Source organism: Chelonia mydas, chromosome 6 (genome assembly GCF_015237465.2).
Source record: "Chelonia mydas isolate rCheMyd1 chromosome 6, rCheMyd1.pri.v2, whole genome shotgun sequence".
Taxonomy (NCBI): Eukaryota; Metazoa; Chordata; order Testudines; family Cheloniidae; genus Chelonia; species Chelonia mydas.
Window position 1 is genome coordinate 18817574 of NC_051246.2, and position 25824 is coordinate 18843397.

Below are 25824 nucleotides of genomic sequence, written 5' to 3' on the forward strand. Positions count from 1 at the left end.
CCCAGGGTTAGCCGGGGGTCAATGGCTGAGCTGGGACTCGCTCCTGGCTCACGCCCTGTCTGCTGGCTCCTGCCGCCTACCTTCAAAGAGGAAGGTCTCATTCCAGTGCGGGTTCAAGTTCTTCCTCTTCACTTTGGTCTCCAGCTTGTTCTTTTTATCAGGCAGCAGGTAGATCTTGACAAAAGGGTCACTGGTGCCGCTGAAGTCCTTGGCTGGCAGCTCCTGAGCCTTCATGATCTTGACAGTCAGGGTGGATTCCTGGAAGTTGTAGCCGACGCTGAATTGGATTCGGCCTAGGTTCTCCCTGCTGGAGCTGTCATGTCCCTCGTCATCCTCAGAGCCTGGGGAGAGCTGAGTGGGGACAGAGAATGGAGAGTCATCCTGGAGAACTCAGCATGGGGTGAGCACAATTGCCAGGGAGAAACCCAGAGATCTGTCTATCTACCTGTCACTTTACCCGCTTATCTATGATTTATGTTCAGTCTTTGAGCACCTCCTTCTATAGCTGCCCTTCGCCCCGCCCCCTCTCTCCCCCTTCTTGCCCAAGATGGGACCAGAGGAGGAGACTGGCCTGATTTCTCCCCATCAGGTAGCTCGGGACTCTACAGACCCAAGAGGCATCTCTAGTCGGGGCAGACTGTAAATCTGCAGTGAGGAAGGGGGGTTGGAGGCTCCTGGGGAGGGGAGATCACAGCAGTGGGATGGGTAGCTCAGCTACTGGGTGGATGAGGCTGATTTCCATCTGCCTCTGAGGAATGGTACAATATTGCTTAAATAGCCAGGGCCGATCTGCAGCTGTGATGTGAGTGTAACGCGAAACACAGCATGGGCTGGGTGCACCTCTGGGGCTGTTCCCCATAAAGAGGTTTCTTAGGCGGCAGCTGCTGTTTCCAAATGGCGGAGCTGGTCCTGTAGCTCAACCACTAGGGGTGGGTGAGAGGTGCAGTCGGTGAGAACGAAGCATGCAGCGTCAAGCTCTCCGAGGCAAGGCTCTGCCGATTATCAACCTGCTTCCTCATAATCAGCAAAACGCCCTGGGCTTTGGTGGGGCCAGGTTCTGGTCTGGGAGTAGAGAAGGTGTCTATGGTCAGAAAGGGAGGTGAGTTTCTTCTGGAGCCCTCTGTGTGTCTGGACAGCTCTGCAGAGCTGGGCTAGTATTTCATACCAGCGTCCAGCTCAGTGTCCTCAAAGAACAGTGGACAAAATCCCACCGTTGCCTGAGAGAGGGCAAGTGCTGCCATGCATGGCTCAGGCACAAGAGCTGGCTGAGATGGCCACCCACCCAGCATGTGTGCTAGCCTACTGGGACGGGGGGCCTGGAGACTGGTAGACCACCCCCCCCGGAATGTGAGGCCAGCCTGCAGCTGGCACGGGAGCCCAGGAAACGCTATGCACAGGCCCCATCACACTGCTTGCGACAGAGAAGGAGCTTCTGACAGCCAACTAGCTGCATAGCCTGTCTCCCCTGCTGTCACCTCCCGACTGACCCTCTCAGCTTGGGACCCAGCAGAGGTGCGTCTGCTCAGGCTGGGGAAGAACTGGCACAGAGCTGTGGGCAGGCAGGGCCTGCTGGGGACAGGTGCTGCATCAACACAGCAAATGAGTCTCTGCAGGCTGCCAGTTGGTTTGAACCCAGGACTGTCTGGACAAAAAGCACAGGCTTCTACCATAGAATATCAGGGTTGGAAGGGACCTCAGGAGGTCATCTAGTCCAACCCCCTGCTCAAAGCAGGACCAATCCCCAACTAAATCATCCCAGCCAGGGCTTTGTCAAGCCTGACCTTAAAAACTTCTAAGGAAGGAGATTCCACCACCTCCTTAGGTAATGCATTCCAGTGTTTCACCACCCTCTTAGTGAAAAAGTTTTTCCTAATATCCAACCGAAACCTCCTCCACTGCAACTTGAGACCATTACTCCTCGTTCTGTCATCTGCTACCACTGAGAACAGCCTAGATCCATCCTCTTTGGAACCCCCTTTCAGGTAGTTGAAAGCAGCTATCAAATCCCCCCTCATTCTTCTCTTCCACAGACTAAACAATCCCAGTTCCCTCAGCCTCTCCTCATAAGTCATGTGTTCCAGTCCCCTAATAATTTTTGTTGCCCTCCGCTGGATGTTTTCCAATTTTTCCACATCCTTCTTGTAGTGTGGGGCCCGAAACTGGACACAGTACTCCAGATGAAGCCTCACCAATGTCGAATAGAGGGGAACGATCATGTCCGTCGATCTGCTGGCAATGCCCCTACTTATACATCCCAAAATGCCATTGGCCTTCTTGGCAATAAGGGCACACTGTTGACTCATATCCAGCTTCTCGTCCACTGTAACCCCTAGGTCCTTTTCTGCAGAACTGCTGCTGAGCCATTCGGTCCCTGCTCTGTAGCGGTGCATTGGATTCTTCCGTCCTAAGTGCAGGACTCTGCACTTGTCCTTGTTGAACCTCATCAGATTTCTTTTGGCCCAATCCTCTAATTTGTCTAGGGCCCTCTGGATCCTATCCCTACCCTCCAGTGTATCTCTCTCTCCTCCCAGTTTAGTGTCATCTGCAAACTTGCTGAGGGTGCAATCCACACCACCCTCCAGATCATTAATGAAGATATTGAACAAAACCGGCCCGAGGACCGACCCTTGGGGCACTCTGCTTGATAATGGCTGCCAACTAGACATGGAGCCATTGATCCCTACCTGTTGAGCCCGACAATCTAGCCAGCTTTCTATCCACCTTATCGTCCATTCATCCAGCCCATACTTCTTTAACTTGCTGGCAAGAATACTGTGGGAGACCGTGTCAAAAGCTTTGCTAAAGTCAAGGAACAACACGTCCACTGCTTTCCCCTCATCCACAGAGCCAGTTATACCATCTGAGATAAAGGACTGAACCTGCCAGCCAGCAGCAGTGGCATATTCATAAGCTCTGTGATTTAGCCGCCAGAGCACTTGGTTACTCTGCTTCTTGTCAGTGACGTGTGGCGCCAACTCGCAAGCCAGCAATTTACCCTGCTTGGCCTCAGCCCCCGGCTCGCCTGCCCTGGCAATTAGCACTGCCTGCTTCTCATGGGCCTCTCCAAAATGCCCTTGCTTCTCCAGTACCAATCGCTAGCAGGAACGGAGCTCACAGGCCACTGCACCGCAGCTCAACTCCCTCCGCTTGCTCTGCCTGCCTCATCTGGGCTCTTTGCGAGCATTTTCCCCGACCTCGGTCCATTGTCAGAGCGTCAGCAGGCGTCTCATCTAAATGTGCTCTTCCTATGCTCAGGGCCCTTGCTTCTTATTAAACTCCGATCATTCCCAGCTTCCTTTCTATTATCTCTGCTCTGTTGCTGGCACAGAGGCCTATCCCACTCTGCTCCCTGCATTTCTTTAAGGCACGTATGCATAGCTCCTGTGACGATCTCTTAGATGGGAGGCCTTCCAACTCTCCCAGCTCCCACGCTCCCCTTTGTACTCCCTGTTTTACTGCTCATAATAACGAATCAGCGATTAATAATGACTATCTCAGTTGCACCACGGCTTCCCCCTGGTGGTGTGCAGGGGAATTATCATCACTCTGCTTTCACATGATACTGTATCGCTCCCCAGATCTCTCCATATTCCATTACGAAAAGCTTCCTTACGTTGGAGTTAAGGTTGAAAATACACATCAATCTTTTCCAGGGAAATGGTCTTAAAAGGATGTTGTGGTTTAAACAAAACAAAACAAATCCCTAGAATGCCAGGAAAATCTAAATCCAAACATACATCTGAAAGGTTGAAAATGTCAACAGTCAACAAAACGGCCTTTACACCGACCTGTCCCTCCACACCCAGGGCATGTGCTGTACCAAACACGCCTATTTTGCTGAGGACATTTTGCTGACACAGGCTGGGAACATCTTTGATCCTGAGTGGCCCAGATTGTGGTTTGGACTACAGAGCTGTGCAGCGGAGCGACCCTCCTTGCATCTCTGCATGTTACCCAGAGCTGGGGTCTGGGCAGGCAGGAGTGAGCAGTTGCTGCGTACATGGAATGGGTCTTCCCTCTATTCCCTGACCAGAGCAGCCTTGCCAGTACACGGGGTATTGTAATTTGCAGCTGATCCAGGCCTGCAGTTAATCACTACCCTGCAAAGCAAGGGGGAAGCAGGGGAGGGACTGTAACACAGAGGGGTGTCTCTGAATTCTGATGCCCCTTGGGCATAGACGCCGACTCCATGGTTGCTCTGGGGCTCATGCACCCATGGAAAAAAACCAGTGGGTGTTCAGCACCCACCAGCCACAGCTGTTCTTCGGTGCCACCGATCAGCTGTTTGGCGGCTGGGTAGAGGCACTTGAGGGACAGCAGAGAGCACCGAGCGGGTGGGACCTCGGGGGAGGGGAGTGGAGTGAGGGCGGGAAGAGGCGGAGCGAGGACGTGGCCTTGGGGAGGGGATGAAATGGTGGGGGAGTTAAAAAAAAGAACTAGATAAATCCATGCAGAATAAGTTCATCAAAGGCTATTAGCCAGGATGGTCAGGGATGCCACCCCATGCTCGGGGTGTCCTTACATAAGCTCCGACTCTGTGGGTGCTCCACCCACCGGCAGCCCCCCATCAGCTCCCTCCCACCCCCTCAGTGTCTCCTGACCGCCAGCAGGCTCCGCGGATCAGCACCTCCCCCTTCTTCCCCGTGCCTCCTGCCCGCTGCGGTCAGCTGTTTCGCAGCATTCAGGAGGCTCTGGGAGGGAGAGGGGAGGAGCGAGGATGCGGCATGCTTGGGGGAGGGGGCAGATCTGGGCGGGAAGAGGTGGGGAGGGGATGGAGTCTTGGGGGAAGGGGTGGAGTGGGGGCCTGGGGCAGAGCTGGGGATCGAGTACCCCACACCCCGGCACTTCAGAAAGTTGGTGCCTGTGTGTCCTTAGGCCTCTGGCTGCCAGATGCTAGGACTGGACGACATTGGATGGATCACTTGATAATTACCCTGTTCTGTTCATTCCCTCTGTAGCATCTGGCACTGGCCAGTCTCAGAAGACAGGACACTCAGCCACTAGTGCTCTGACACAAGGCCTGGGAACTGGAAACTCTTTAATAAGGACTTTTGGCAGGGTGAGTTTTACATTCTGAAACGTTCTGTGTTTTCAGAGTTTCCCTCAGCCCTTGATGAATGGTACAGTGGCTTTGGGAGATACAAATCCACAGCACGGTTACGATGCTACATGTCTCTGCTGACTCCCAGGTAAGGGCAACAATTTCCAATTACAAATCTCCTGCCCCTCAGCACCTGGCCTCAAATCATATAAGTTCTTTAAATCATTTAAAAGAATTTAGGATTTAAAAGAAATTCTAGTTTGGGGGCCTCCAGTCAGATATAACAAAGGGCTGAGCTCTCTCAAGCTGGGGGACCACAGGTTTAATGTTAGTTTCCTGAATGGTTCTAACTAGAGTGGGCCGAAAATGGAATTTCCATCCCGTTGAAAGTTCTCAAATTTTGAAATTTGGTTTCACCCCCAACTGGGACAAAAAGAGTCAAAATCTTGGAATTTTCGGCGAAACGAAATATTTGGAAATATCCCCTTTGAGTCTTGTCAAAACACGTTATTCAACCAGGTCACGTTTCATTAATGGAATTAATACAATATAAACGTAGAAATCTTTGAAAATCATCAATCTGTTTCAAGTCTCAAAAAATAAAATGAAATGAAAATTTCAATTAAAAATGAAACAAAAACGTTAATTTTGTTTCAAAATGTCCTGTCGAAAAATTTAGACTAAAACGAAATTTTCCTGCAAAACATGTTTTCAGTGCATCCCTGGCAAGAAAAGTTTGTGGTCAGAACATTTTGGTCAGCTGTACAAGTGGGTTTTAGATGCTTGGGTCTCCTGCCCCTCACTAACGGACACTCCGGTTCTGCTGCCCTCCTACCACCCGACCCCTCTCCATGGTCTCACACTTAGAAACACTGCAGTAGTCCAGCCGAAAACGCTTGTGAACAGTGCATCTAATGACTTATTATCCCACCAGCCTCTCCTGACTTAGCCAAAGGCACCAGTCCTCACCGAGGCCAACACAGACTAAAGCAAACATGGAGTTTCCAGACCGAGCTCTCTTTGGCTGAATCTGCACTCACACAGCTGCTTCTAACTGAAGCCACAGGAAAGATCAGGTTTAAGCCCAGTCGGTTCAGTGTCCATGCTGCAGACTTGTTACAGTTTTCCCCATACCCACACTGTCCTCTAGGTATCTATCCCACTGTTCCCAAAAGCAGAGGCCTTTGGAAGATGTTGCAAGGCCAACGGTGCCATGAGGGACTGTTTGAAGGGAGGACTATTTGAACCATTTGAGTTACGCCAGCGACCTCCATTCACGCTGCCATCATCATGCTGCAGACAGACATTTCTTAGCCTGTCCCATCCTAGTGCTTCATGGCAGGAATGGGCACTGTTTAGGGCACTTTTGGGTGTTGATGGGAGGTATTTCACAAGCGAGGGGCCCAGGCTGCGCTCTGAATGGTGCCAGGCCTGGTCAGCCCACAAAGCCTCCCCAAGAAATGAGGAAGACGGTAATTCTTAAACCCTCACATCTCTCAGATGCCTTGCGGATTTTGCATCCAATATCCCATAGCTTTCTACGTGGGCCTCAGAGCAACGGCCTGGCACTAAGGAAGGAGAAGTTCAGGCCGAGATGTTGGAAGCAAGGTTCTTAATGGGTAGGGTAGAAACCACAACGGGAACAGACCCATTAAATCTCCTTCTGGCCAGTGCAGGAGCTTCCCTTCAGGGCACCTAATAGTGCTTTGTACTAGTTTCTAAAGAACTAGCTGGTTTCTAGACGACTCCAGTGATAAGACTTCCACCCCTGCCCTGGGAGCAGTATGGGGCGGGCTGGCCTGGTGGTCAGCATGGTGCTCAGGAACCAGAGGCCAATGGGCAGGTCTGAAGGAAGGAGCCAGGTGTTAGAGCTGAAAATCGAAGCCAGGAGGGACAGGAAACAGGAGCTGAAGCCAAAGGCCAGTGTTGAGTCAGAAGCCAAAGAGTCATAGCCCATGGTTGGAGCCGGAGCAGTCAGAAATCAGGGCAACGGAGTCCAGGGACTGGAAGGAGGCTAAGGGCAGGAGCTGGGAACAGGACAGGGTCAGAGTATGGAATTGGGGACGAGGCTGGGACAGCAGGTAGGAGACGGCAGGCTCTGTAGCAGCAGCAAGCCAGGAGCCACCTTTTTGCATAGACAACTTCCTCGGTCTCTTTCTGGCTTAAATAGTGTACGTGGCTCAATCAGGGACTCCAGAACTCATCCAATCCGGTCCCTGGGGGTGGTACCTTTAATGGAGCATATGCCTTTCAGGCTCCTAGTTCTCCAGTCACTAGTAGAGCTGTTGAGTGGTGGTGTGGATGTGGCTGCAGCCTGAAGGCCTGGACTCAGGACCGTGGATCCTCCCACTGATAGGCCTCACTGTTAGGAAGTATGAGCAACCATGTGGCCGACCAAGGAGGAGGTGAAGGCGCCATGGCTGTGCAGATACAGGATGGAGAAGTCACTAGTGGGGATGAACCGGGGAGGGTGGGGGGAGTGTGTGTAGATGAGCCAGCTGGTCTGTAGTAGCCCTGTCAGATTGCTCTGATTCCTGTCCTGGCTGAACAGAGAGACCTTGCGGGTGCTGGTGGCTTTGCATTCCTCCATTAATGATGAAAGCCCCTTTCCGCCTCTGGCTTCTCCGGATCCACTGGGAGCCTGAGTCACTCAGACAGAGCAGAAGGCTTGGTGCTGTGGCTTGCGGCCCAGGGACTGTTGGGAGGGCTGGCCGGGGCTCCCCTTGAGGAATGGGGGAAGAAATAAGAGAAGAGATGCAGACACACGAGGAGGGCGGCACATGCCTCTGCTCCATTATGGGTAGTGACGCTGCAAGCCACTCCATCAGCACAAGGGCAGCCTGGAGGAAGCTGGAGCCATTGGCCCAAAGCAGATGCGGAGGGCTTACCCAGGAAGTCCCTGGGGACTGGGCAGAGGGAGGCCTGCATTGGCACGTAGCTGAGCAGATGTGCGTGCTGTTCGTGCCATACTATGCCCAAGGAGAAACCTTCCCGGCATCTTGTCAGCAAGAGGAAATGTGGAGCACAGCCTGGGCACTGCCACCAGAAACAGGCATTGCAGGCCCCTTCGAGACAGGCCGCTCTCCTTCCTGCAGAGCTCTCAGCTCAGCTAGCCACCTCAGCGAGAGGTAGAGGAGCTGTCGGTGAGCAGAGCACCAGGAAAATCTCAGGCCATGGCTCTGACTGAAGCAAGAGTCAGGGGCAGCTCTGGTTAATTCATCAGCACGTCGCCACGCACAGAGACTCCAGGCCCTGTCACCTCAAGTGCTGATGCTGAGGTCCCTCCTCTGCATGTGGCCCTCATGTCTCTGTGGGTGTGTGCATGGCCCTGGGACAGGATATCCATGTCTAGTTGCAGGCATGGGCTCCTAGATCTCAAAGAATAAATCCCTTCATCCTCCAGGCTTTGAGGGGTGTTAGGGGCTGGCCTTTCACTCCTGGCTGACTCTCCTGGATACACAGCATGGAATCAGGGGCACATCCACATCCACGATGAAGGAGCAATCCCCTCTGCATCTTGCCACGACCTAGCTGGGCTCTTCCCTTTGTCCCCATACCCGGAGCCCCCTGTGCTTGTAGCACTCTATGGCAATCCTATCTCTGTCAGCGGAGACACCTCTGCAAGGAATTGGGGAGTGGAACTCTTCCCACTACGTTTAGACAACTAGATAATATCTTATGGATTCCCGGGTCTGTGGCTTCATTGTTGTCCAGGCAGCTGTCAGAGGGGATCAGCCTCTCTCTCTGTCACCGGCATCTCCTGGCTCCGCTCCACACACTCACTTCCCGAGGGTCGGGAGCTCCAATTAGCCAAATCCTTCCTGACAGCCTGCCTGTCACATCACTGCAGCCATCTCCCCAGAACCAATCTGACGGCCCAGACTGCGTCTCATCGTGGGCAGCCCTGGGATAGCTTGGCCTCCTCGACCCAACACAATGGAGGTACTGGGACCTGGCAGAGGACGGGACCCTCACGCACACAGCGGCTAATGGCAAGGGCGTATGGCCTGAATGCCTGAGACAGAAGAGGGCTGAGCGGGGAGAGAGAGGAGTAACATACCCGGCTATCTATGGGGAGGGATTTCCACGCTGTACTGTCTATCAGGGAGTTGGGAAGAGACACCTAAAGGCCCCCAAACCCAGCTGGGATGAAGCTCTTCAACATCGCTAAATAAAGGCTCAAGACCAAATGATGGGGCGGTGGGAGATGATAATGGCTGGTGCTAGTGGAGTTCCTCATGTGTGAGAACTGTTGAGAGAAGGGCAGAAGGGCCAGGTCTCTCCTGTGCTCCACTGACAGTCCCCACATGCTGCAAACATGGGACCTCCTGACACCCACCAGGCCCTTGTGATGCAGCATTTGACACGCGCCCCTTGACAGCCCCACTCACTGTCTGTCTGACTCAGCTCCACATTTGTGGTTTCGCTCGGTCATGTCAGTCCAGGGGGGCATACACTGCCTCCCCAGACACTCACCTGCTAGGACTGGATCTCAACCCCTTCTCTGCTGGGGCTCCTGTGGTACCATCGGCCGGGGCCAGTGCTCCTGCAGGGCAATGGCACTGCGTTCCAGCAGGGGCTCAGGGCAGCACAGGAGCTATCGAGGAGCCAGTCGGTTCAGATTTGTCACAGACTGATGCTGCCTTAGGAAGCTGTCCAACCATCTCCTCCACTGGGTGTCCCACCCCCCATCCCTCCCCCCACACCAGTGCTTAGAGAGCTGTTGGATGGATGAACACCGCCCGCCCCCAGTGCATTAGGGACCCACTGGTCACCCCTCCCTGCCACCACACACTAGTGCATTAGAGATACAAGGTTACACCTGCACTGCAACCAGAGTGTGACTGCAGCTCAAGCACACGTACCCGTGGAAAGCTTTCCCTCGGAAAACACTCATCCAGTGAAGCCAAAACGTTCTGTTATGTTGAAATTTACAAGGGGAGATTATCAAAGCTTTTCGCTTTGATGGCATCATTTCAGCTGGTACATTGTAACACTGAAGTCCCAGTGAAACTACATCTCCATAAAGTTCTTTCAGTGTGTCTCACATGAAGGGTCTTTGACTCTTCGTTCTGTGGGGAATTCTGACTTGTCACTCCGAAGTGGGAGAAATGGAAATCTTGAGATGTCAGATGGAGCCGAAGTTCCCTTTCCTGACCAGCTCTGCTCAGAAGCAAAGAACGCAGGACGTGTCCCATTTCTTGCCATCCACCGGAGCGTCACACTTTTCCAGGAGCCAGCGGGAGCTGAGCAGGGAGGCAGCCAGTGAGACTGCTCTAGCTTTTTCGAGTGTTGCTCAAAATACACCTGAGGACACATCATCAGATCCCTTGGGACGCCTGGTCAGGTCATCATGTAGGTCCCTCCCTGGGTCACTCAGAGGGCAGCTTGCTGGGTTGCTTGGGGACCTCCTGGGGTCATTTGGAGGACACTGTGTCAGGTCATTAGCTCATGTTCCACCATCAGCCTTGGAAGCTAGTTGTGCAGGGTAAGGAATCTAGCACAGACTCATTCAGGGGTCCCAGCAGCAGCTACCCTGATCTGCCTGAGACAAATCCACAGGGCCCTCTCATTCTGCCCTTCCCCAAGCCAACCGCTGAGGAGAGCACAGAAAGACACACATGGAGCATTAGGGAGAAGGAGAAACCCAGGCATTGCCTTGGGGGTTTTTGCTGCCCTGCCTATATGGAAGAACTGAGCCTGAGCCTGCCCTTAAAAGCTATTGAGCCAAATTCTCAGCTGGTGCATATCAACGCCGATGGAGACCAGCTGAGAATCTGGCCCCTCATCTCCTGCGTCCTTGGGACAAAGCAGGGAGTTAAGTGGCAAAACAGTTTTGTTTTCCTGTCCTTCTGCTGGTCTCCCTCTCTGTAATCCTGTTATGTAGCTGGGTAATGTGTCTGGGGAAGGATAGAGCATGTATGAGACACGGCACTGTAGTGTTAGCTCCAGCTGGGGTAATTACATTCTGTCTCCCCCGCACATGTCCCTGCCAGGGGTGCAGGGATACAACTGTTTAGGGGAACCTGAGCAATGTGAATTTCGAGCGGTGGAGGAGAGTGTTTAAAGGGGGCTAGGTAGGAGCAATGGGGTGACACTGATGAGCAGTGATAGTCTCCTAATGGCAAGGGGTTAGGGTGTGGCAGAGTCTCCCCAAAGGCAGTGGTGGAAGCAGGGAATGACTGTGTGTTGTCCAGGGAGGGGCAGGATAGGTGTATTCCAGCCAGGTCCTCACAAGCCTTGTTTATCTCTCATTTCTACAAAGCTTCCCCTCAGCGGTGCCCTGGCTATCTTAGCATGGACTCCAGAGCTGTAAGCTTCTGCTCAGCAGTGCCCTGTCTATGCCAGCATGGACTCCAGTGCTGTGAGCTTCCCCTCAGCAGTGCCCTGTCTATTCCTGTATGGTGTCAGCCATGTGAGCTGCCTCAGAGCAGTGCCTTTGTCAGTGATGGCTCAGATCAGGCTCTTGCTAGGTCTATGGGAATCTGGTGGTTGTGGGTCTGGAAGGCCAAGTGTTGGTGCTATGTGTCTTGCTCATGACCTGGAACGGATAGGAGGACCTCCAGAGCCAAGGTGTGAGTCTCCACAGCTTGAGCTAAAGAGCTAAACTCCTCCCCTGTGTTGGCCAGGCGGTGGGAGAAAGGCGTACCACACTGAGCAGTGGGCTTCAGGCAAGCAATGCTGCTGAGTGGGCCGGGCCCCCTGAGGAACAGCCTGAGGGTGCTGGGGAGCTGAGAGAGCAGGGTGCCACCATCCTACAGCCCCGTACAGAGCAGCTTCCCTCCCTGTTGCAGGGCTGGCAGGCTCAGCCACCCAGCGGGATTCTCTCTCCTCCATCCAGAGAGGCTGGGTCGGGGAGCAGTGAATAGAAGGTAGAGGGGCTGGCAGAGTAGGAGCCAGGGCTGGAGGGTCAGAGACTCAGAGGGGTTAGTGAGCTGCTTGCTGCGGGAAAGAAGACTGCCTGAGAGGGAGCGGGAGGCAGAGGGTAGCAGGGGAAGGGCAGCAGGGCAAGAGGAGTAGGGGAATGAAGGGAGGGGAAGGAGGGGAGGAAAAGGGGGCTAGAGGCAGATGGGAGGGGAGGGGCAGGAGTGGAAGGGAGGGGGGCTGGAGGAGTAGGGGAGGAGAGGGGCGGGGGGGCTGGAAGGGGAGGGGAGGAGAGGGGAGGGGCAGGAGACTGGAGGAATAGGGGAGTGGAAGGGAGGGGCAGGAGGGCGTAGAAGGGAGGGGCAGGAGGAGTAGGGGAGGGAAGAGGAGGGGCAGGAGGGGAGGGAAAGGGGGCTGGAGGAAGATGGGAGGGGAGGGGGAGAAGGGGAAGGGAAGGGGGCTGGAAGAGTGGGGATGGGAGGGGCAGGAGAGTGTGGAGGGGCGGGGCAGGGGGCTGGAGGAGTAGGGGAGTGGAAGTGAGTAGGGGAGGGGGGTGGAGGGGAAGGGGCTGGAGTGGGAGGGGATGGAAGGAGGACGTGGAGGGGAGGGGCAGAGGGCTGGAGGAGTAGGGGAGGGGAGGGGAGGGGAAGGGAAGGAGAGTGTGGAGGGGAGGGGAGGGGAGGGGAGGGGCAGGGGGCTGGAGGAGCAGGGGAGTGGAATTGAGTAGGGGAGGGGCTGGAGTGGGAGGGGAGGGGAGGGCAGGAGGGGCGTGGGGGGGTGGCTGGAGCGGGGTGGGAGGGAAGGAGGGCGTGGAGGGGAAGGGGGCTGGCTGAGTAGGGGAGGGCAGGAGGGTGGGGAGGGGAGGGGCAGGGGGCTGGAGAAGTAGGGGAGTGGAGGGAGGCACAGGAGGAGTAGGGCATGTGCAGTGGAGGGGGGCAGGGGAGGGCAGGGCATGGGGAGCACAGGAGGAGAGAGGCCACTGGTTGCTAAAGCAGGACACATTGTCCAAGGTGTCTCTGTGCCCAGGCAGAGGGCCCTGCCCCGTACCATGCTGCAGGGCCTGGCCTGAGCGTGGGGCCAGGGTAGGGGGTGGGAGATGCAGGCTGCCACTCAGGGCCCTGCCATGGCCTGTGAGGTTTGGGTGGCTCGGTGGCAGCCCATGGCCTGGCTGTGCGTCTTCCTACAGGGCAGGTGCGCTTGGCGGTGGCCCAGCAGTTCATTAGCTCCTGCCTCTGACCCCACCAGTGTGTTTAACACGAGTGAGCCACTTCCTGCAGGGGGAGACACTAGGGGACCAAGTAGGGGCTCCTTGCTGGGCCCAGAGGCCTCCCCCAGGACTGGTGCACCCGGGCAGGCTGGTACGTAGGCAGCCAGAGCGTATGTGGGTGGGCAGGTAGGACACGTGTGACCCTGTGGGTATGTGTCCAGGCCAGGAGGCTCTGGGTGTGAATGTCCCTGCCCTGGGTGTATGTGCACCCCCGCGTGCATTAGCCTGGCTGCGGGTGGAGGGGGATGGATGACTGGCTAGAGCATGGCTCTGTGCTGTGTGTATCGCTCTGTGCTTTGTGTGTGTGCGTTGCTGTATGTCTGTGGGCTATGGCCAGTTGCATGTCTCTGCTGCGTGTGGAGGTAATGCCCCCACATCCTGCGGGGTTCAGTCCCCACCCCAGGTCCCCAGCCTTTAAGGGGAAGCATATCCTTTTCCTCGACCACACGGTCTCTTCCCTGCCCTGCAGCTGAGCTCCTCCCCCTCTGCCCAAGCCTGCCACGGAAGCTGAGCTGCTGGTCCCAGAGCCCCGGGAGTGGTGGCTGGACTGAACTGTGTGACTGAGGGCCCCAGCAGTGGCACTGGCCTGTGGGAAGCGCCCTCCCTAGTCCCTCCCATGCTTGGGGGAGGTGGGATCCAGGCCCCTGGCTGCCTGCTGGAGCCTCTCCCCTGGCAGTAGGTGGTAATGTGCCATACCCCACGGTGGGCCCAGCTATGTGACCCAGTCGAGCAGAGTGCCCCACCTGCTTACATCTCGGCAGGGATGTTTTAAAGGGCAAATGTAGCCCAGACAAGGGTGCTGGATTGGCCCCTGGCTCTGAGCTGGGCAGCTCTGGCCTCACTCCACGCACACGGGACCTAAGCAAGGAGCAGGGTCTCAGCCTGGTGCGGTGCGTTGATCCAGGAGGATGGACGCTCCCAGCTCCTCCTCTCCCACTGCCTGGTCCAGGCCTAGGCGCTGGGGTCTCCTCGGCAGAGTGGAGGGAGCAGTTCTGATTGCCTGGGCCAAGGAGCTTGGGCTCCCAAGCCCTGGCCATGCACCTAGGGGTGGGGAGCAGCCAGTCTGTCCTTCCCTCTCTCTGCAGAGGCATGCTCATCCCGTATCCCCTGGATGGGTGGTCCCAGCCTGCGGGGCGCGTCTCACTCTCATGCTGCAGTGTGGAGGGGCATGAGGATTGCTTTCTGGCTCGCCGCTCTTATCTCTGCCCTGCACCCCAGTTCAGGGAGCAGCTGCTTGTCACTGACACCGCTCTTCCCAGATGTGCCACAAGGGGGCGCCACATGATGCCACAATGTCCATGAGGAGAAGCAGAGGCCATTCTTCTAGCTCCGGATCTCGCCATGAGACAAGACAGTTTGTGAGTTTGGGATGGCACCGGGGGTGCGGTGGGGGTAACGTCTCTGCCCTGCTGGGCTGGTGCCATCACTACAGCCCTGATCCTGAGCCCACTGATGCCCGTGGCCAAGCTCCCACGGGCTTGAATGGTGCAGAATCAGGGCCCAGTGAGGATCACCCCCAAGGGCAGGTCTTGGGTTTGAGCCCATCTCTCTTTAGCCCCCAGCAAGAGGGTCACTCGGCCCAAGGTCACACGGGGAAAGAGCAAGCTGTGTGCAAATTCCCTCCTGAGCAGGGCAGCGTGGACCCCTCTCTCTGACCCTTTCCTCTCTTAAACAAAGGCAGAAAAGCCCCACTGAACCATGGCTGAGATCAGGGCCCCATTATGCCAGTTCTGCACAGAGACAACCAGAGACAGACCCTGCCCCGGCTGAGATCAGGGCCCCGTTATGCCAGTTCTGCACAGAGACAACCAGAGACAGACCCTGCCCCGGCTGAGATCAGGGCCCCGTTATGCCGGGAGCTGCACAGACACAGCCAGAGACAGCCCCTGCCCCGGCTGAGATCAGGGCCCCGTTATGCCGGGTGCTGCACAGACACAGCCAGAGACAGACCCTGCCCCAGCTGAGATCAGGGCCCCGTTATGCCGGGTGCTGTATATACCCCCCTGTCCCGGCTCAAAACTGTTGACAGTCTAAGTAGTCCCAACAGACAAAGGAAGGATCACTACCCCGCACCCCGTTTTGCAGATGTTTAACTGAGGCCCATAGAGACTGAGTGAGTTACCCAGGTCTCTGGCAGAGCTAGGAACTGAATGCAGAGCTCTGGAGACCCAGGCCAGCGCCTCACTCACAAGCCTGCCTTTCTCTGGTTACGCTGCCTTCCCTTCTGCAATGGACTATTCAGAGCCTCGCTCCTCCAGCCCACTCGTGTCCAAGTTATATCATTTAGGCCCTATTTCTCACAAATAGTCGCTGATTTTTAGATGCCTCCAGGTTTCTAACCGGGCACTCAAAATCAGGGGCCAGCATAGAGAAATGTTGGCCTGAGCTCCCTTAGGGCCTGATCCAAACTCCACTGAGTCTCTGAGTGACTTCAGTGGCTTTTGGATCAGGCCTGTTCTCGCCCTGCACCGCAATCCCCATGGCTCCTCTCCGCTCAGCACTGCCTCGGGACGGAGGTTCCCTGAGCAGCACCCAGCGTTCTACCTGCTGTCTCCCCACAGCTGGCTCAGTGACGTGAATGCCCTGAAATCTACTTGGCATTGCAAGCTCCTAAAGCAGGTGTCCTGTCTCACCCCCCATCCCCAGCCACTCCCCAGGCTCCCCACCAATGTTCCCTCTAATTTTTTCCATCCATGTGCGGAATGCATTTTGTTATGTGCACCATAGCGAGGTAATGTGCGGATGTGCGCCACCAGTAGAAACAAAAAACCTAGCTATAATATATATATTTTAAAAGTTACCATAGGGATAATTACTCCAGCCAGGACAGGTCAGGCATTTTAGAACTTAGTACTCAAAGAATTAAATTTAAGCATAAAAGAGAGATAAAATTATGAAATGCACAGACCAGTCAAAACACTAAAACAACACACTTTGAAAGTGTTTCAGAGTAGCAGCCATGTTAGTCTGTATCCGCAAAAAGAAAAGGAGGACTTGTGGCACCTTAGAGACTAACCAATTTATTTGAGCATAAGCTTTCGTGTAGCTCACAAAAGCTTATGCTCAAATAAATTGGTTAGTCTCTAAGGTGTCACAAGTACACTTTGAAAGAAGTATCAAGTTACAACAACAATAATACAAGTATGTGTTGGGAGGTGAGTGTGAAAACTGTGTGTGTGTGAGTGCTTTGTTCCAGGTGAGCCTTGAGTGGGCCTGACTGTTATAAAAAGCCAGTCAGCTGCGAACCAGCTGAGCGGCGAACAAAGGGAGTTTGCCTGGGAGTTCGCCCGGGGAGAGCCCACTGAGGCTTACATCTTGCCGGCTTCTCTGAGTAGTTTCTACAACTCCTGAGGAAGCTCGTAGAAGGAAGGTAATTTGGATGGGGAGCGTTCAGCTGTTGTGACCTGCACTGGATGTGCCATGTTTGTCTTTCTTCCACAGAACAGAAGCAACTTTGTCTGTACAAAGTGCAAGCTGGTCTCCATATTGGAAACGAAGGTTCAAGGTCTGGAGAAACAAGTATCGACCCTGTGTTGCATAAGAGAAACTGAAGATTTCCTGGAAAGACATCAGGTTATGCTTCTACGGGCACAATGTTCTGAAGATTCAGAGCAGGCTGTGCAGCGGGGACAGGAGGACGGTGAAGAAATTTGGCAGCATGTGACCTCCAGAAGAAGAAAGGGGAGCGTCCATGTACCAGCAGCGCAGATACAGGTAAGCAACGGTTTTCGTGTTCTCTCCACAGGTACTAATGCGGAGAGTGGACTAGATGATACATCTGAGGGAAGGGAACAGAAGGAGACTCCGCCGATTGGAAGGCATGAGATGCACTGTCCTCAGGAAGGGGATTCCACGACCACCGCTCCCAAGAGAAGGATGCGGGTGGTGGTGGTCGGGGACTCTCTCCTCAGGGGGACTGAGTCATCTATCTGCCGCCCCGACCGGGAAAACTGAGAAGTCTGCTGCTTGCCAGGAGCTAGGATTCACGATGTGACGGAGAGACTGCCGAGACTCATCAAGCCCTCTGATCGCTACCGCTTCCTGCTTCTCCACGTGGGCACCAATGATACTGCCAAGAATGACCTTGAGCGGATCACTGCGGACTACGTGGCACTGGGAAGAAGGATAAAGGAGTTTGAGGCGCAAGTGGTGTTTTTGTCCATCCTCCCCGTAGAAGGAAAAGGCCTGGGTAGAGACCAGAAATCGTGGAAGTCAACGACTGGCTACGCAGGTGGTGTCGGAGAGAAGGCTTTGGATTTTTTGACCAAGGGATGGTGTTCCAAGAAGGAGGAGTGCTAGGCAGAGACGGGCTCCACCTAACGAAGAGAGGGAAGAACATCTTCGCAGGCAGGCTGGCTAACCTAGTGAGGAGGGCTTTAAACTAGGTTCACCGGGGGAAGGAGACCAAAGCCCTGAGGTAAGTGGGGACATGGGATACTGGGAGGAAGCACAAGCAGGAGAATGTGAAAGGGCAGGGCTCCTGCCTCATACTAAGAAAGCAGGACAAACAGCAAGTTATCTCAAGTGCCTATACGCAAATGCAAGAAGCCTGGGAAACAAGCAGGGAGAACTGGAAGTCCTGGCACAGTCAAGGAATTATGATGTGACTGGAATAACAGAGACTTGGTGGGATAACTCACATGACTGGAGTATTGTCATGGATGGATATAAACTGTTCAGGAAGGACAGGCAGGGCAGAAAAGGTGGGGGAGTTACACTGTATGTAAGAGAGCAGTATGACTGCTCAGAGCTCCGGTATGAAACTGCAGAAAAACCTGAGTGTCTCTGGATTAAGTTTAGAAGCGTGAGCAACAAGGGTGATGTCGTGGTGGGAGTCTGCTATAGACCACCGGATCAGCGGGATGAGGTGGACAAGGCTTTCTTCCGGCAACTCACGGAAGTTACTAGATCGCAGGCCCTGGTTCTCATGGGAGACTTCAATCACCCTGATATCTGCTGGGAGAGCAATACAGCGGTAAACAGACAATCCAGGAAGTTTTTGGAAACTGTAGGGGACAATTTCCTGGTGCAAGTGCTGGAGGAACCAACTAGGGGCAGAGCTCTTCTTGACCTGCTGCTCACAAACCGGGAAGAATTAGTAGGGGAAGCAAAAGTGGATGGGAACCTGGGAGGCAGTGACCATGAGATGGTCGAGTTCAGGATCCTGACACAGGGAAGAAAGGAGAGCAGCAGAATACGGACCCTGGACTTCAGAAAAGCAGACTCTGACAACCTCAGGGAACTGATGGGCAGGATTGCCTGGGAGAATAACATGAGGGGAAAGGAGTCCAGGAGAGCTGGCTGTATTTTCAAGAATCCTTATTGAGGTTACAGGGACAAACCATCCCCATGTGTAGAAAGAATAGTAAATATGGCAGTCGACCAGCTTGGCTTCACAGTGAAATCCTTGCTGATCTTAAACACAAAAAAGAAGCTTACAAGAAGTGGAAGATTAGACAAATGACCATGGAAGAGTATAAAAATATTGCTCGGGCATGCAGGAGTGAAATCAGGAAGGCCAAATCACACCTGGAGTTGCAGCTAGCAAGAGATGTTAAGAGTAACAAGAAGGGTTTCTTCAGGTATGTTAGCAACAAGAAGAAAGTCAAGGAAAGTGTGGGCCCCTTACTGAATGAGGAAGGCAACCTAGTGACAGAGGATGTGGAAAAAGCTAATGTACTCAATGCTTTTTTTGCCTCTGTCTTCACGAACAAGGTCCCAGACTACTGCACGGGCAGCACAGCATGGGGAGGAGGTGACCAGCCCTCTGTGGAGAAAGAAGTGGTTTGGGACTATTTAGAAAAGCTGGATGAGCACAAGTCCATGGGGCCGAATGCACTGCATCCGAGAGCGCTAAAGGAGTTGGAGGATGTGATTGCAGAGCCATTGCCCATTATCTTTGAAAACTCATGGCGATTGGGGGAGGTCCTGGATGACTGGAAAAAGGCTCATGTAGTGCCCATCTTTAAAAGAAGGAAGAAGGAGGATCCTGGGAACTACAGGCCAGTCAGCCTCACCTCAGTCCCTGGAAAAATCATGGAGCAGGTCCTCAAGGAATCAATTCTGAAGCACTTAGAGGAGAGGAAAGTGATCAGGAACAGTCAGCATGGATTCACCAAGGGCAAGACCTCCTGTTGTCCCTTCCAACCCTGATATTCTATGATTCTATGAGAGAGAGACACACAGTGTGTATTTGTGACAGAGACACAGTGTGTGTGTGTGTGTGTGTGTGTGAGACAGAGAAACACACAGTGTGTGTGACAAAGAGAGCTACACGCTGCCCCTTTACGTCCGCTGCCCTTTAAGTAGATCAGCACTCAACAGCCTGAAGCCTGCGTGTTCAGACACAGCAACAGCTGCCAGCAAGCTCCCTCTGGAGCCCCGTCATGTCCCACCTGCTCTGTGGAGACGAGGTACAGTGGTGGGGGGAGGGTGACACCCTGACATCGGCGCCCCCTTCCCTCGCCCCACTCTGCACAGCAATCAAGAGGCTCTTGGGAGCAGCTGTTTAGGGGCTCCAAGGCAGAGGGCAGGAGCAGTGAGGCACTGAGGGGAGGGACACCTGCAGTGCGCTGCATTTGATAGTCTGCTGGGTGACCACCCGGGTGTGCAGCTTAGAGGGAACTTCCCCACTGAAAATCCCTGCTCCAGATTCTTCCCCCCACAAACGGTTGGTCTCTTCCCAAGAGGCATTATTTTGTGCCCGCATGTCTAAGGTCAGCCCCTTTGTCTCACTTCTCTGTCCACATGGGTTGCTTGCGACTCCTCCAATCTCAAGGTTGCAAACTTTAGCGAGTTTCTTGGCATATTTCTCAAAGCCCCAGTTTCTGGAATTAGGGGCTTCTATGAGACTCTCATCTTTCATTTAAAAAACAAAGCAAGTTTCCTGCCCTCCTGGCGGCACAGAAAAGATTGAAAACGTGACCCCTGAATACTCCAAAGCCAGATAAGAAATGAAAAGAACTCTAAATACAGTATTTTTGAAATCTTGTGATTTCTTTAGCGAACCTCATGATCTGGGGGGATGAGCTTTGAATGCATAGGCTCAATCTCGTGATTTTTGAATGCATGGGAAGGGCAATCCTGACACTGAGTGTTCTCGGCATGTCATTAGCTCCATCAATAGCGACTGCAAATAAAACCCCTCCCTAAAGCAACTGCTGCCCCAATAAATAGATATATCATCCTCCATCCAGAGTGGTGCCTCCCCCTCTTGGCTGGGCACCCTCTGCCCTTCCTGCCTGCTCTAGTTCAGCGCTCCCCCTGGCCTCCCTGAGATGCTTGGGAACCCCGGGCTTGGTGGCTCTCTCTTTCCCATCCTGCCTCCTTAAGGATTCAGCACAGAGCGCTGGCAAAGGTTTTCTTACTCATTTCATCTGCGCTGGGCAGGTGCCAGAACACACTCAGCCACTTTAGCTGCATCCCGGCCTCCCGTCAGCAAAGAGCAGAGTGAGAGCTTCACAGTTACTGATCCAACACACTGCCCAACTCTGTGACAAGGGGGTGCCCCTGGCCCCATTTGGGGTTTGCTCAGCCCTCGTAAAGGAACAGAGAGCTGTCCGCGAGATGAATGAGCCTGGCCAACCCTGTCGCAGGCGCCCCTGCCACCACTGGGCGTGTGGCTGGGCAGAGGTGCCCAATGACAGGCTCCGTGCTGCCTGCTCCCTGAATGCCGGGCTTGTCAGGGCTGACTCCAGGGAAATGGATACACAGGGTTTGGGGAACAAAGGCTGGCCTGAACCCCCACTTAGCTGTGGCCCAGCACCAGCCCAGAAGGGAACGGCAGCTTGGCACATCCCAGTGGAGGTGCCCCAACCAAGTGTGAGCCTGGAACGACCTACCCGTCACCCCCAAAGGAACTGGGAGCCTAGAACTTCTCAGCAATGACCCTTGGATGAAGCATGAGCTGAGAACAATCTGCCCATCACCCAACAAAAAATACGAGTCTAGACTATTTCCATGATCCCGGAATGAAGCAGGAATCTGGAACAACCTGCTTTTTGCCCCCAAAGAGAGTGCAAGTCTAGAACACTTTGAGAACAGCTCAGAACAAAGCAGGAGCCTAGAACAACCTGCCTATCACCCCCACAGGGTTTGGTAGCCTTCAATGTCTTGGCAACAGCCCCTGAGACATGGATCTAGAACAACCTGGCAACAACAAACCCTGAGCCTTAAAGTTCCCAGAGCGCTCTTTGCAGTGTCACCCACTGAGCCCTGCAGCCAAGGGCACACTGGACCCACAGTGATTGGTTTTGAGTGGAGATGTAGCTAGGCTGCAGAAATGGGGTAGCAGCGCTGGCTGTGGGGGAGCTCCCAGCTACTCCAGTCCCAGCTTCTCCCAGCAGGGGGCACTATAGGGAGTGGAGCAGGAGTATTGGGCATGGGGCAGTTCAGACAGGATCGGGGTATCTCCAAGTGAGAGGCACAGGGGTTCTGGCCTGCACTCACCATTAGCATCTCACTGGTCAGGGAGTTCACCAGGTCCGAGACGGACGAGCGAGGCTCCGTTTTGCGGTCAGACTCGTCATGCTGGGTCTGCCCGGGCATAGGGGCTGTGTTCACCATCTTGCCTCCAGACGGCAACCTTGGGAGAGAGGAGCAGTATGTAAGAGAAGGGGGCAGGGTGCCATGTCTGAGCCGTGGGTCAGGCCGTGCCAATGCAGCCCCAGCTGCTCTCCATCACGGCTGTATCCTAATGCCAAGATCCCCTGAGACATCCCTGTGTATCCCTCACACCCCTTGGTGATTCCTCACCCACCTGGCCGTAAGAGAGTTCACTTCAGACCTCCCACCCATTGGACTCATAACCATGGATCCAGGCATGCCCCTCACATGGGCACCCGTCCATCTCGTTCACTATTGCCCTCAGCCTGGTGCTGATCCCCTTTGTCCTGGCCTCCATCTTGCTCTGGCCCTATAGATGGAGGCCCTCATGTCTCCCCAGCCTCCAGTAATTCCCACCCCTTCAGTGGGGGCCTGGGCATCACCCACTGGCACTGCAGGCTCTCCTGTCTTGTACTGGGAGAGATGGGGGAGGGAGGCAGAGCCTGAGCTATTGCTTCTGCTTCTTTCCACTGACACCCTCCCCTGCCTCTCAGGCCCATTAACCTCTGTGAACACACACGCTCCCTCTCACAGAGAGGCAGCTGCCTTTGTTTGCTTTCTCCTGACAGATGAGTTGTCTGCCAGGCCCAACACATGCACAGCACCTGGGGGAACCCAAGTGCCAGGTGCTACAGGACGTCAGCTCTGCAGGCCAAGTGCGATGGGACAGACTCCCCCAGGGCGGGCAGGACAGCAACATGGCAACCGCGCTGCAGCTGTGACTCCATGGCAGCCCAGTCCTGGTAGCCCCACTATGGCCTGTAATCCACCAGCCAGGCCCTGGCAGCCCCACTATGGCCTGTAACCCTCCAGCCCAGTCCCGGCAGCCCCACTATGGCCTGTAACCCACCAGTCAAATCCTGACAGCCCCGCTAAGGCCTGTAACCCAGCAGCCAGGCCCTGGCAGCCCCACTATGGCCTGTAACCCACCAGTCAAATCCTGACAGCCCCACTAAGGCCTGTAACCCAGCAGCCAGGCCCTGGCAGCCCCACTATGGCCTGTAACCCTCCAGCCCAGTCCTGGCAGCCCCACTATGGCCTGTAACCCACCAGACAAATCCTGACAGCCCCACTAAGGCCTGTAACCCAGCAGCCAGGCCCTGGCAGCCCCATGCCCCCCATGTGACATCCCATTGCAGTTCCTGGTGTGTTGGCGGCTCTCATTTACAGTGTTTGGGGAAGCTGCCTGGCTGTGCCTCCTTTGCTCAGCACCCTGCCATGGGAGCTGCAGCAGCATGGCCAGGACTCACCACCCCACTAGGAGAGTGACTGAAGGGTCTCCCACATCAGACAGGTCTTGCTCAGTGCCTGTCCATGCCTCCCCTGCCCATGCCTGGGAAAGGTCTGATCTCAGTAGGTGCTGACTGCAGGAACCTCTCTGTAAAGATGCTAGATTGCCAATATCTCCCCCACCTTTCCCCTCCTGCTGGCCACCCCCATTCCCAGCTCTCCCTCTTTCTGCCCCTAGAAGCTGGACAAAGCACACAAGTTGGAGGCTTTTTCCTCCCTCCCAGGAGATGTGGATTCACTCGCCTTTCTTGTCCCTATTTGTGAGCTGGGTAGAACCATATAGCACAGGGAGCAGGGCTGGGTCAGCCCGGACATCTTCCCCAGACATCCAGGAAGCCAGATCCACCCCTGATACCCTAGCAGGGATGAACCTATCCCGTTAAGACACTAAGGAGAGGCCTTCACTGGTTCCCCCATTGTTCTGACCACGGTGATGATGCCGTCTCTCTGACCCAGGACATCCAGGCCCCCCATGGCTTGGTGTTCATTCACATACACACATGGGAGGTCCCGGCTGTGCTCGTCCTGGTCTAGCAATTCAATGGCCTCTCTGTGACAGCAGCTGGGTCGATAGATGCACTGAACAGCAGTGCTGGGGGGTTTGATAGCAGCAGCCCCAGCATAGATGCTGCAAGAGGAGATGATGCACGTACGATTGGGAGGAAGGAGAGATCCAAGGTATGAGGGCGCAGGGGCAGAACACTGGAAAAGGCACAGAGGAGAGACACTGGCGTACAGAGAGACACAGGCACATGGGAGACATGTAGAGACACCAACATGCAGGGAAATACACACAGAGACACGTGGGATACACACATACACACAGACCCACATGCAGAGACACAAAACAAAAGCAAACAAAACCCTCAAAGAAACACACAGAATCAGACACAGATACCTACTGACACACTCACAGACAGAGCAACACACACCTAAATCTTCTAGACAGTGGCATCCACACACAGTCTCTCTCACACACCTAGATCCAGGCACACTGATAAGCTCACAGATAGATACACAGATCTAGACAAAATGACATAGACAGTGACACACACACATAGATCTAGATGCACTGACACACTGAGTGACACACACGAAGATCCAGCTGCACCAATACTCTCGTACACAGCGTAAGACAGGCAGATCTAGATACAGTGATCCACTCATAGGCAGAGTGACACACACAGAGATCCAGACAGGCCAATACTCACAGACAGAGTGACACACACACAGATAAAGAAAGAGACTGAAATAGCTGGAGAGGTAAAGTCAGGTTAAAAACAAAGAGAAAGCGAAAGTGTGTGATTGATAGCTGGAGGTGTGAACAATTCAGAGGTATTTTGTCAACCCCAGTGCATCAGGACGCAGCTGCAAAGCTATCTGGGAAATGGTTAGCACCGGCGGAGCTCACAGGACAGCAAGAGAGAGAGCGAGAGAGAGACAAGGGAAGAGCAGCATCTTCCACCACAGGGCCTGGCCTGCCTCCTGAGGGAAGGGAAAATGGGAAGAAAGCGTGAGGGGAGAGAAGGAGACACACAGAGAGATTAGTAAACAAAAAGCAACCACCACACCGACAGGACTAGGCACTGGACTGGCGCCACCAGGGCTGACAGGGGGGACAGGGCTGAGCAGCAGCAGCAGCAGGGCTGGAAGGAAGAAGCAGAGAAAAGGGAAAGGAGGAGACATTACAATGTGATACACCACATGGCCACTGTGAACAGGAGTGCTGGGATGGGGGGTAATGGGAAACAAAGAGAGAAAGAGAGACAGGGCCTTCCGTGGACCCACAAGCCTCAGGAGCCCTTAGCACCCATCCCTCCCACCACGCCGGCCCCCACAAGCTACATTCCCCTATATCCCACCGAGACTGGAGGGGCAGGGGAGCTTGTGGGGAGAGCAATAGATGGGCTGGGAGGATGTAGAGGAACAGGGAGGAAGGTGGAGTGTGAGGGGGAAAAGGAGATAAGGGTGGAGGGAACAGGGAGAGAGGTGAGGGGTGGGGGGAGCAGAAGCTGGGGGCTGGAAAGAAGTGGGGAGAACATAGAGCCTATCATTGTCATCAATTCCAAGGCCAGAAGAGGCCAGTGTGATCCTAGAACTGCCCCAAAACCATTCCTAGAGCAGAGCTTTTAGAAAAACAGCCCATCTTGCTTTAAAAATTGTCAGTGCTGGAGAATCCACCATGACCCTGGGTAAATTATGCCAATGGTTAATTACCCTCACTCTTAAAAATGTACGCCTTAGTTCCAGTCTCAATTTGTCTAGCTTCAACTTCCAGCTGTTGGATCATGTTCTACCTTTCTCTGCTAGACTGGAGAGCCCATTATTAAATATTTGTTCCCCATATAGGTACTTACAGACTGTGATCTAATCACCCCTTACCCTTTGCTTTGTTAAGGAAGGTACAGTTTCTAATCTTTTAATCTTTCTCATAGCTCTTCTCTGAACCCTCTCTAATTGATAATACCCTGCTTGAATTATGGCCACCGGAACTGGACACAGCATTCCAGCAGCAGCCACGCCAGTGCCAAAGGTAGAGGTCAAATAACTTCTCTGCTTCTGCTCAAGATTCCCCTGTTTATGCATCCAAGAATTACACAAGCCCTTCTGGGCACAGCATCGCACTGCTTTTAGTCCATTGACTATGTGCCATGTTAATTTCATATCATTCCAGTTTTTTAATCTGTTATATGGTACCCAATCAGATGCCTTACAGAATTCTAAGTCTATTACATCAACACTATTACCTTTATCAACC

At 54.2% G+C, this 25824-nt stretch overlaps 1 protein-coding gene across 7 annotated transcripts in view; it reads right to left on the reverse strand.

The window, feature by feature from the left end:
- Nucleotides 1–25824, reverse strand: part of SYT7 (synaptotagmin 7) — a 169429-nt gene that overhangs the window by 24276 nt on the left and 119329 nt on the right. For all 7 annotated transcript variants that reach the window (XM_037899444.2, XM_037899448.2, XM_037899443.2 and 4 more), the window contains 2 exons: nt 21621–21756; nt 81–351 (listed from right to left, as the gene is read on the reverse strand). In XM_037899444.2, coding sequence (XP_037755372.1) covers nt 81–351; nt 21621–21756 — 407 coding nt within the window. The remainder of the gene's footprint in view (nt 1–80; nt 352–21620; nt 21757–25824) is intronic.